At 42.1% G+C, this 13,005-nt stretch overlaps 1 protein-coding gene across 1 annotated transcript in view; it reads left to right on the forward strand.

Annotated features, from left to right (window-relative positions):
• Positions 1-12,528, forward strand: part of LOC128742959 (LIM/homeobox protein Lhx9-like) — a 30,188-nt gene extending 17,660 nt beyond the window's left edge. The window contains exons 5-6 of the mRNA XM_053839459.1: positions 11,978-12,216; positions 12,292-12,528. Coding sequence (XP_053695434.1) covers positions 11,978-12,216; positions 12,292-12,528 — 476 coding nt within the window. The remainder of the gene's footprint in view (positions 1-11,977; positions 12,217-12,291) is intronic.
• Positions 12,529-13,005: the final 477 nt, after the last annotated feature.

Raw genomic sequence — 13,005 nt, forward strand, 5'->3', positions numbered from 1 at the left:
CTTTTTCTGTCCGTTTATTTTCTTTTTCTGTACAGTTTTTTTTCTTTTTTGTTCCGCTTTTTTTCTGTACAGTTTTTCTCTTCCACATTTTTTTCTTTTTCAATGTTCCGTTTCCTTCCCATTCTGTCACACATTTTTTCTAACGTTTTCATTTTTTCATGCCAGTTTTTTTCCTTTCTCTCGCGTACTTTGCCTCTTTTCCCAACCAGTTTATCCAGTTGTTTTCACGTTTTCCTTTGTGCTCTTTGCAGTTTTTCCTCCTTTTGTCTCATTTTTCCTTTTTTTCTTTTTTTCTGAAGAGCAGCAGGAGACGGATTACCCCTCTAGATCCATCGGTAATTCACCTGTGAATATGCTAAGAAAATTTGCTATCATTTTTATAAGAAACTAGTAACAAGTAACGTTCTTTGCTTAGCAGTTTCTAATTTCTGGTTTAACGTTACTAGCGATGCTGGAAAACATTTGAAATCCTCAACTGGATGCGACCCAGATGGTATACCTTCCATAGTCCTGAAACGCTTTATAAGTACCCTTGCATTTCTCTTTGCTAAAGTTTTCAATATATCTCTAACGACCGGATTTTTCCCAAGTGCTGAAAAAATTCTTGTGTTTTCCCTGTGCTCAAAAAGCGGTGCAGGCGAACTTTTGCTAATTACCGTGGCATAGCTCTCTTACGTGCTATTTCTAAACTATTTGAACTAATCTTTCTGGAAAAATTAATGCAAGGCTACTCACACTATAAAACTCTTGACCAGCAAGGATTTATGCCATAGCGCTCGACTACAACCAACATTCACATCGTTCATCATCCGTGCAATTCAAGAAGCTTATCAAGTTGACACCAGATATACCGACTTTCTGTAGCCTTCGGTCGTATAAACCTTGAGATAGCCATATCCAAATACTACAAATTGGGCATTCACGACAATCTGCTCGCTTGACTTCGCTCCTAGCTCACCAGCAGAACTATGGCTATCAAAATCGGTGAATACGCTTCATCGCCTTTCACAGTTACCTTAGGCGTTCCCCAAGGCAGTTATTTGGGACCGTTCCTATTTCTATTGTACAATAAACCGTGAACATGATCCTCAAATGTTTAATGTTATCACATGTTGAAGACTTGAAAATGTACTATACAGTGAACAGAATCTAGAAACCTGGACGAATGGTGCCGAATTAACAAGGTGTCACTAATTGTGTCCAATAAATGTGATTGTTGTAACGTATCGATTATCGCAAACGTAATTTTCGTTTGTACGCTTTCCTCGTCGGAACCGTCGAGTAGCACTGGACCGGCATCAAGAACGCCTTCATCACGACCAGTGATGAAATCCTTGGCAGAGCGCGCAGCGAGCGGAGGGAGTGGATTTCGGATAAAACTTCGAGGAAGATCGACGAGCGGAGAGAGGCGAAAGCCGGCATTGAGCGAGCGCGGACCAGATAGCCTATGACAGCTGCCCGTCAACGATACGCGGAACTGGAGAGGGCTGTTAAACGTGCTTGTAGGCGGGACAAGAGAGCCTGGACTAACTCCCTAGCCGAACAAGGAGAAACCGCCGCCGCCAATAGTGGACTGGATGCAGGGCATATTAGTCAAAGTCCCTAAGAAAGGAGACCTAACTGAATGCGGTAACTGGCGTTGCATCACGTTGCTCTGTATTACTCTCAAAGTACTCTGTAAGCTAATCCTCAACCGGATTCAGGAGAAGATCGACGCCACTCTCCGGCGGCAGCAAGCTGGATTCCGTGCTGGCCGATCATGTTTAGACCATATCACAACGCTCCGCTTTGTATTGGAGTAGATCAACGAATTCCAGGACTCTCTTCTGCCGGTGTTCGTTGACTTCGAAAAGGCGTTCGACCGACTCAACCACGAAAACATCTGGGGCGCACTTAGGCGTAGAGGAGTTCCAGATAAGCTAGTCCATTTCATCGAGGCTCAGTACGAGGCGTTCTCGTGCAAGGTTTGGCACGACGGCGTCTTGTCCGACCCCATAATGGTGACTGGTGGCGTGAGACAGGGCTGCATTTTATCACCGCTTCTGTTTCTCATCGTTATGGATGAGATATTAGTTGAAGCAATTGACAGACCAAATCGAGGATTGCCTTGGAATCCTCTAACGACGGAGCAGCTAAATGATCTCGACCTAGTCGACGGCATTGTCTTGCTTGCACAACGCCGAAACGATATGCAGAGCAAGTTAGTCTACGAGAACTCCCAGGCAGCAGGTCTCACAGTCAATGTAGCGAAAACTAAGTCTATGGTAGTGAACACTGACAATTCCACCAACTTCACAGTAGCGGGACAACAAGTTGAGCAGGTAGACACCTTTCAATATCTTGGTAGCCAAACAACGCCCGATGGTGATACCAAGACTGATATAGCCACACGGATCAGGAAGACCAGGGATGCCTTTGCAGGTCTGCGAAACATTTGGCGCTTAAACCAGATCACTCTACGTACGAATACCCGAATCTTTAACTCAAACGTTAAATCCGTACTGCTGTATGCCTGTTAAACGTGGCGCGTCTCAGCGGAGAAAACGCAAAAACTGCAGGTATTCATTAACCGGACGTTACGAAGGTGACAAGTCGGGTATGCAGACTGTTTGAGAATTCCAACTTAAGACAGATCCCGGAAAAAACCTTTACTTATTTCAGACATTTTGTAATGTTAGATCTACCAGATCTGGGGGGTCTGGTCCAATGTTAGTCAAGAGAGGTATTTTAACTCACCTTGGTCTGGTCTGAATTTAAATTTTATTTCTATCGTGCGTGTTATTGAACACTTAATAACAATATTAGATAATCCCATTACAATTGTTAGCGCAGCATTTCCCGTTAGACTATTTTCGCTAAGAAAATCCACTTAGGTCCCAGCACGGATCAATAAGGAGAGCATTGACTAAAAAATTTGATCCACCCTAACTGTGGGAACGATTGGCCGTCCCTTCGGTAGGTTTTTTTTCGTAGGGAGAGTACAACAATATCTGCCGTTTTTGTAGCTGTGCGAAAAACATATTACTTACGTGACTTTTGCTGATAATGTCCTCCAGATAAGACGCTTCACGTTGTGCGACGGTACTATCCCTTGCGTTCCCTTCTTGACACATTCATGAGTGGATGCTGTTTAGCCGACGACGGCTATAAACATTGCACGCCATGCAGGTACCGGGAGACGGTTGCTGCCTGCCTATCTTAGCAACCTACACGAGTAGCCGATGCGACGCTTGTGCATCCTTTGGCTTTCTCCTGCCAGCAACGTGCGGAAAACAAAAGCGTCAGCATCAAACAGAAGATGCACTTATAAACGTTGGCTATGGTGACGACGTAGAGTGTTTACGTTTTGCATAAAAGAACATAAAACAGGGGTCGTGGAAAAGTGTTCAGCCATACACAAAAGAGAGTACCAATGGGTTCTGAAAGGAACTAACACTTGGTTAAAGGGCACAACGGGAACAAAGGGACTACTTGTCAATGATTTTTAGTTTGAACAAATTGTTTGTTGAGTTTATTTTTCAATCGATCACACATCCTACTTTGCTGCACTGCAGCTAAAAATGATTCATTGTGTTAAATTCGGTTGTTTTGCTATTAGAAATTAGCAAATTTGATTATGTAAGTGCCGATGATGTAAACAAAAATAACTCAATGTAAGAAAATTGAAAACATTTATACACATTCAAGCACAGGAAAGGATACTTGAAATTTTGCAAAATAAGCAAAATCTACAAAACATTATCATTATGTCAACATTTTGCTTATGTCTAATAAGCCAGTTCATTTGTTCAGTAATAAGTATAACATATTGCACGACTTTCCACAGATCAAAATGCCAAACAGAAAATATTCCTTAATGAATACTTCCTGTGATCCATTTATGTAAAACCCACTAGTAGCAGGTATTGATATGTTGTCCTTAGTTCTATCTATAAATTATTGTTATCCATATGGATCCTATTTCTGGCACCTCGTGGGACCTGTCAACGATGGAATTTGTGTACATCTAATTGTCCCTGAATGACCTACCACTTTATTTGCCAAAGTTGGTCAGCTTCATTGCCCCAAAGGACCGCACGGATCGATCAACAGCGAAGGCAGCGAAATTACACGCTGGTGGTCCAGCTCTCGTGTCCGTAAATCGTGGGTTTCAAAACTGCCACCGCATACTACAGGCAAAGTTCAGTGGCTTACTGCCACCGTGTGCCATGCACCCCCTTCGAGACTTCGAGCTACAACAGGAGGCAAGAATGTGACGGCAACACGAACCATGGCTGGCGGCCATCATTTTTTCGACGACGTGATTGAAATACCAACAGTGAAAATTGTAATAAATCTCGCACTGATTGCATCCCTTGAGAATTTCGGCTTGTGCTTTTCTTTTTCATTGCAACAACAGCAGCAGCTGTCAGCAAAACCGGTGCGGGACATTACCCTGTGAGACCTCCTCTAGGACGTACCAACATAAACTGGTCGCGGTCAGATTGGTCATATGCGATAACGGTCGAAAATTCGTACGACATCATCGGCCACGGCAGCTCTCCCGCGGTTTTACTCCCAAACTGAAACTAATTAACCGACCACAAATGGATGATTTACAATATGCACGTTCCGAGGGAAAGTGACAGCAGCAAAAGTGTTGAATCGTGCGTAATAAAAGAATGATGCCAAAACGATACACAACAAACTGTGCGTGACAGTTTGATGCCGGTATTGAATTATTGATTGAAGAGATATGACATTGATTGCGATCGTAAATAAAGCATTTTCACTACCTCACACTACATCAGCGTTATAAAGCACGTCGTAGAACCTAATAGCTAACTTAAGGATTTTTAAACATAATATTAATAATTCCAGGTTAGAGGCACAAAATAATAATTATATTTTGTAATCTTTGTGTTAAAATATATGGTGCGATATTGTAATATTCTCGAGGTAAAAGATTAAAGTTTTAAAACATACAATAGCTATTTTGAAACAAAAATTCTCGGCCCTAATCCAAAAATTAGCTCAACCCAAGTAACAACTCTGAAGCCACTTGGTTTTACTTGAAGTTCTATTGTGGTATTAATCATTACCTCTGGTTTGATTATGGTATCACGCAATACCAAGAGGATACGCGTCAAAATACACTTGTAGCTAGCTAGAAAACCATAATAAAACTGTTAATAAAGCAAATTTATTGTGGTTGCGTATATAACCACGATAAAACTATGTGGCTGAACCACGTCTCTTATAAACTTACCATAAGTGTGGCGTATCAATAGAATACGGCGTACCAATCGAAATTGATTTTATTACGGTTACTTGTCCAACCGTAATAAATCTGTTAGTTATATAGAACTATTAAAACGGTAACACCATGACCAATCAGATTTATTGCTGATATTATGAAGAATATTAGAGTTCAACACCGGAATCATTTTTTTATCCAAGGCCATATTGCCATATTCTAGTATTCTGTTTTAACTCGCGAAGAAAAATTTATCAAAAACAAGTAAGAAAGAAAGTTATCATCACTCGGTTTTCCTGTCACAGGAGGCAGATAAATTGATTTTGCTAGAAATTAAAATTGACTTACTGAATACATTTATTTAGTTAAAACGACCAGTTTTCAAAAATTGCATAATTTCGATGACGCGTTGATTTTATCCACCTATCATGTCAATATGCACGATAACATTTTAAGCGCAAGTGCTGTAAACCATTGTTAACAGCTAAAATTTATTAATTCTTCTATGGGATATTTTGGCTGGTAAACGGCTGAATAATGCGTACCGCCGGTGCCTTGTGCACGTGTAGGCATAAAATAGACCCTACATTGGTTCATAGCCTCTTATTCAGCAACTCCTATTCCTACCTCCTCATGGTACCAGCCGGGATACGAGCAACTTTGGTGGAGATCGGGTAACCAACCCCGGTGGAAGCCAAGGTCGTATGCTGACAGGAAAAGAAGGCTCTTTCGAGCTTCGTTGGCCATCCGGTGAAACAGGGGGTTGGTGTAGCAGGCTTTGCAAACCGTCACTAGGATAATACTACAGCACGGAACGAAGAACAAGGAAATTCTTACTGGAACAATCAGAATAGACACACGCGATGAAAAAGGACTATGGATTGGAAACTCGTGACGTGGAACTGCCGATCTCTCAACTTCCAAGTAAGCACTCGAGTGCTCTTGGACGTATTGAAGAGCCGCAAGTTCGACGTCGTAGCGCTGCAGGGGGTGTACTGGAAGAGCTCAATGGTACGTACGTTCACAGATGGACATACCATCTACCAGAGCTGCAGCAACACACACGAGCTGGGTACAGCTTTCATAGTGATGGGCGAGATGCGGAAACGGGTGATTGGGTGGTGGCCAATCAATCCTCGAATGTGCAGGTTGAAAATCAAGGGCCGATTCTTCAATATAAGCATCATCAACGTACACAGTCCTCACCTCAGAAGTACCGATGACGACAAGGATGAATTCTACGCGCAGTTGGAGAGTGAATACGACCGCTGCCCAAAACATGATATTAAGATCGTCATCGGGGATTTCAATGCTCAGGTCGACCAGAAGGAGGAATACAAACCGGTGATTGGAAGGTTCAGTGCACACCAGCGGACCAATGAAACGGGTCTAAGACTTATCGACTTTGCCGCCTCCAAGAATATGGCCGTACGTAGTACCTTTTTCCAGGACAGAATCCTGGAGGTCACCAAATCAGACAGAATCACAGATCGACCACGTTTTGATCGACAGTCGGCACTTCTCAGACATTATCGACGTCAGATCCTATCGAAGCGCTAACGTTGACTCGGACCACTACCTAGTGATGGTTAAGATGCGCCCAAGACTCTCCGTTGTGAACAACATTCGGTACCGACACCAGCCTCGGTTAGATCTCGCGCGGCTGAAGCAGCCAGACGTCGCCGCAAACTACGCGCATTCACTGGAAGCTGCGCTACCGGAAGAGGACGAGCTGGACGAAGCGCCTCTCGAGGACTATTGGAACACTATCAAAACAGCCATCAGCAGTGTAGCGGAGAGCTCCATCGGGTATGTGGTCCGGAATCAGCGGAACGATTGGTTTGACGATGAATGTAGGAGGGTGATGGATGAGGAGAACGCTGCGCGGGCGGCCAAGATGCGCAGTGCCACACGACAGAACGTGGAACGTGGAACACAAACAGAAGAAGATGCAGCGAAACCAAACCTTTCGGGAGAAAAAGCGCTACCTGGAAGAGCAGGAATATGTAGAGTTGGAGCGGCTGCATCGTTCTCAGGAAACGCAAAAATTTTATCAGAAACTGAACGGATCCTGCAAAGGCTTTGTGCCGCGAGCCGAAATGTGTCGGGATTAGACTGGCAGTATTTTGACGGACGATCGTGAGGTGACCGATAGGTGAAAGTAGCACTTCAACGAACACCTGAATGGCGCCCTGGCGGAGAACCATGGCGGCGGAGAACTATGGCGGCGGAGAAAGCGATTTCGACGATGCAACAAACAGGGAAGAGGCACCAGCCTCAACGGTAGGCGAAGTTAAGGAGGCCATCATGCAGCTAAAGAACAACAAGCCAGCAGGAAAAGATGGTATCGGAGCGGACCTCATTAAAATGGGACCAGAAAAGCTGACCGTTTGTCTACACCGACTAATTGTTAGAATTTGGGATTCGGAACAGCTACCGGTGGAGTGAAAAGATGGGATTATTTGCCCGACAAGTCGACAAGTTGGACTGTGAAAACTATCGAGCGACCACCGTTCTCAATGCCGCCTATAAAGTGCTGTCCCAAATCATTTTCCGCTGACTGTCACCAATTGCGACTAGATTTGTGGGAACTTATCAAGCCGGTTTCGTCGAAAGTCGGTCTACAACGGATCAAATATTTACACTGCGGCAAATCCTCTAAAAGGACCGTGAATACAGTTTCCACGCATCATTTGATCGTTGACTTCAAAGTCGCATATGATACCATCGACCGGAAAGAGCTAAGAAAAATCATGAACGAGAACAGCTTCCCCAGGAAGCTCATCAAACTGATTAAATCTACGATGGATGATACACAGTGCTGTGTTAGGACTTCGGGTGGATTGTCAAATTCATTTGAATCACACAGAGGGCTTCGTCAAGGTGATGATCTTTCATGCCTGCTGTGCAACATAGCGCTACAAGGTGTTATGAAGCGATCGGATATCAACACGCGGGACTCGATATTCCTCAAATCTAGTCAATTCGTCTGCTTTGCCGATGACATGGATATTATCGGCAGAACATCTGTGGCGGTGGCTGAACAGTACACCAGACTAAAGCTCGAAGGAGAAAAGATTGGGTTAAAGGTAAATACGTCTAAAACAAAGTACATGTAGTATATTGATCGACGGCGATGAGTTTGAGGTAGTAGATGAATTTGTCTACCTTGGGTCACTGGTAACGGTGGACAATGATACCAGCCGTGAGATTCGGAGGCTTATTATCAGCGGAAGTCGTGCTTACTATGGGCTCCATAAGCAATTGCGGTCGAGCAGACTAAGTCCCCGTACAAAGTGCACCCTGTACAAGACGCTTATTAGACCGGTTGTTCTCTACGGGCATGAAACATGGGCAACACTCTAGGAGGACCTGCGAGTTTTCGAACGACGAGTGCTAAGAGCGATCTTCAGCGGCGTACAGGAGAACGGAGTATGGAGGCGGAGCATGAACCATGAACTCGCACAGCTCTATGGCGAACCCAGCATCCAGAAGGTGGCTCAAGCTGGACGGATACGATGGGCAGGATATGTTGTTTATCGCTAGGGTACATATGGATGATAACTAGTACAGCGTTAACAAACGTTACGTTCCGAAGACGTGTCGATTTCTCTACGATCAATTCCAGCTCAAGAAGCCATTTTTTACTCGACTATTTTCGATTGGAATTGGAATGTGAAAATGTGAAAATAGTTTCTTTCTAAACCTAATATCTTCATGTTTATCTATAAGTAAATGTAAATAAAAAGGTTTGTCAAAAGGGGCTTTCCTTTTAAAAGGATGTACATTCTGACCTAAAATGAACAATCTGGAAAAATTTGGTTCAAATCCGTGAAGTTCACTTATACGGCTATCGGATACTTTGCATGAGTTGACTGTAATAGATAATTTCTAGATTTCACATCTGACTAACTTGAGAACGGTTGGGCTTAAGAAATAGTTTATATGTATAAGAATTTAGTTCAAAGTGATGCGTAGGGAATTTGACTCTGTCAGTTTTATAAAAATTACAAATTCAAATACAAATCAAAAATAATATTTGAGCTGGAAATGCCCCTATCAAGTGACATATAAAATAGTATAACAAAGGTGCCTTTCACCACTGGGTGGATTACATCGGGTTTTTCAATTGGTGTTGTGCTCCGAATTTTGTCATAAGATTTGTTTGATATATAAAACCCATTTCACCTCGAATAAAAAATCAGTTTCTGTTCAACATTCAAATTTGACGTAGGACTACGTCTTTGTTTACTATATTGGGACTGGGTAGCACTTAGTGAAAACGAAAATAGAAGTGTAACGCTTGACTGAAAGATTTCAAATGCTAATAACTACTAAACTACTGAACGAAACTGAACAATTTATATGTCGTTGGATTTATAAAATGATAAGCAATTTTATAAAGGGGGTAAGAGAGCAATTCTATGGAGGGCGTAAGAGACGGGGCTCCTATACAAATGAAACACAAGTTTGCTCCAAACTCGAGAACTGATCAAGCAAATGGAACCAAATTTGGCATGTGGGGTATCAGAAGGCAAGAATTTTTTCTATGGTGAATGGAAACCCCTCCCCTCTTTAGGAGGGAGGACTTTCATACAAATTATATACAAATTTTTTACAAAGATTATTGAAACATGTCAAGCTACGCATAATCATATTTAATACAATAATCGGTGGGCTGGTTATTCATTAATATTTCAGCCTTTATGATGCACACAAGTGATGTTTAAAAGAAATTTCTGTCTCAATAGTTGCAGGCGTTGTACTTATGAACCCACGTTCACGTATTTTCAAAGCCACCATTGCATTAAATGAAGAATTGACTCTGAATATTTCGCTCTTCTCTTTTAAACATTCAATTAAACAATGGCACACACAGATTCTTTTATAAACTTACATATGCTAGAAATGCAATTTACATTAGTCTTTGATCTAATGATCTGATATAGTCCTACGTCACCCTTTCGTACAACCCTTAGGGCTGTATACCTTGTAGTTTTTTATTCCAGGAGTTCTCTATTCGAGAATAATTTTTTTTGCAATGGTAAAAGCAATTTAGCCAACGTAGTCATTGTTAACTGGCATCCAGCCTCTCACTTGAGTGTTTAGAACTTTTGAATGAAATATCTAGTTCTAGGGTTACAATCCAAATCAAGACAGTTCATTCATTCGGCTAGCATGGGTTACTTTCCGCTCATTGAATACAATTACTATTACTGCTACGTAAATTGCACATCAACATAGACATTTTCGTTATCATTGCTCTTTTAAACTAACCGAAGAGCATCTGTGCAAAAGAAATGCTTCCACTTTTAAACATGAATTTTATGTCTTTACTCTTTGTGGCATATATTAAAGTAAGGATGCAATTAGCTTAGAAAAAAACACACAAACACCAATTGATCGCAATACAAAATAAAAAAAGAAATCCACAAAAGCAAAAATTTCACCGAACGCCAGCTACCTAGTTTCACGTAATATTCCAACTATTTACATTGCTTCTTATTGTATACATTATTAGTTTTTAGAGCCTATTCGGTCATCTAAAAATTATAAGAAACATTAAGCTGTGCGATTAAATAAAGGTGAATGATGGTAGCACACTATCGAGTTAGTACAAAAGACAAAAAAAAACACAATCATTAGCGGAACTAGGAGGGGGATTTAGCTCATTCTTGAACTAAGTTGACCCTCTTAGAAACATTTCTCTATCTTTCTCTACAACATATGCCTTCTGCTGCCCTCCCCATAGTTAGACGTCAATTACGCCAATGTACGGTAGTAAACATTTACCAATTCCTAACTAGGCTATTTCATTTGAATGATCTGATGCCGTGGTAGCAGCCAGTGCAGCAAAGTAATGAGGAGGCTGGTTTTTAGGTCGCAGCAAACGACTGGTCGTAGACTTGAATGCAAATAAATGTAGATTTTAATATAAGATCGTGCAAAAATTACGATCTGTTAGGATTTTTATTGAGTATCACTCAAATGAGTATGAATAAATTAACAACTGACGACGCCATTCATGGCACGTCGGTTAACTCAGTTGTTGGTCGAGAAAATGGCTACTTATTTACTTTTATAGTCGAAGGAAAGCTTAATTTGTCTAGGTTTAAATTTGTAGTATTTGAATATCCGATGGTTGTATCCTATCGATGGAAATTAAGCTAACTGATTCGCAGTCCCCATACATAATGAAACGTTCGCTTGCTCGGAATAATGTTTCGGCTTATTGTCGATGAATGCATAAGAAAAACGGTAATAATGCAAATTATTGACAGGCACGGTTTTACATATAACGAGCTAATCAGTGCAGGCAACAACTTCGAGAACACTCATTATTTTGTAAGAGTACCGAACGAAACTGCGAAAACAATGGATGTTCTCCTAGAAAGCATTTAAATACAACAATTAAAACAAATATTAACATGCGAAGCTATACTGTAAATCGATCGCACACGGATACTGCCAGCCGACGACGACCCCGCTGAAAGACCGACTTTTAAAAACTACTGCAATATGTAATTAGTTAGGTACATGCATACTTGAAATATGCTCGACATAATGCGAAAGAGTGTAGCGCAAATAAACGCTTTCTTCGCACTTTCCGGTCGGAAAACGGCTAGCACAATGCGCATACATTCTGCAGTTAGCGCCGAGCATTGATTCTCCCGTTTTTGCATACCAAATTGTTTCCACAGTTCCGTAATAAGCACGCACTGCGCTCTATTGCCGTTTCAGATCTCCTCCACAAAGAGCTAAGTGTTAGCAATCTGGATTTGTCCTCATACGACGGAAGCCAATCACCGGGTTCCGGTGGCACATTAACGCCAAATTGTCGGACCAAACGGATGCGTACTTCCTTCAAGCACCACCAACTGAGGACGATGAAGTCCTACTTTGCCGTGAACCAGAACCCGGATGCTAAGGATTTAAAACAGCTTGCGCAGAAGACGGGGCTTTCCAAGCGGGTACTGCAGGTGGGTGCTTCCGAATCGTTAATTTACACCAACGATATTGAAGAGTAATAAAAATATTTTATTTCCTGCTTTAAGGTTTGGTTTCAAAACGCTCGTGCCAAGTGGCGTCGAAATGTGATGAGACAGGACGGAGGGCTGGTGAATGCCGGTCAGCCTCTGGGTGGATTGCCATCGATCACGACCGCCAGTCTGCATCACCACCATCATCATAGTAGCGCCAACCCGAGCAACACCAACAGCAGCGACGGCGACATGTCCTCCAGCCAGGCTCTAGAGGAAATGCATAATATGACTTTCGCTGAGCTGTACTGACATAATTTGATGATAAAAAATATGATTTTGTCGAATGTGATTAAATTGTCTCAAAATCAGCAACAGATTCAGCAACTGCCGATGGAAATTACTGTCCCCATACATGAACGGAGTGATGACCCCGGCTTGGAGGCGTGCGAAACAACGGTAGAACGCGACGGTGCAGGTTCAGAAATTCCTGGACCAGAAAACACTACTAACTGGAGCACTGTTTACAGCGATTCTAATCATCAGAACCGTGTATAAAACATATTACATGAAAAAAATGGAAAAGTAAAACGAGCAAGGGGCGTGCAATAGAGAATTATCGGGTGATTAACATCGACACTAATTACTTTAGTTTTTTTTTCAATAGTTGATGACAAGTGTAGAGACGGGTGTAGATCTAGATGTGACAGGTGACAAAATGTAGGCTAGTCACGCTATCGAATACAACCTAGGTACATAAATCACACGAGTTGCCAGTGACTATCAGAG

This window comes from Sabethes cyaneus, chromosome 3, assembly GCF_943734655.1.
Source record: "Sabethes cyaneus chromosome 3, idSabCyanKW18_F2, whole genome shotgun sequence".
Taxonomy (NCBI): domain Eukaryota; kingdom Metazoa; phylum Arthropoda; class Insecta; order Diptera; family Culicidae; genus Sabethes; species Sabethes cyaneus.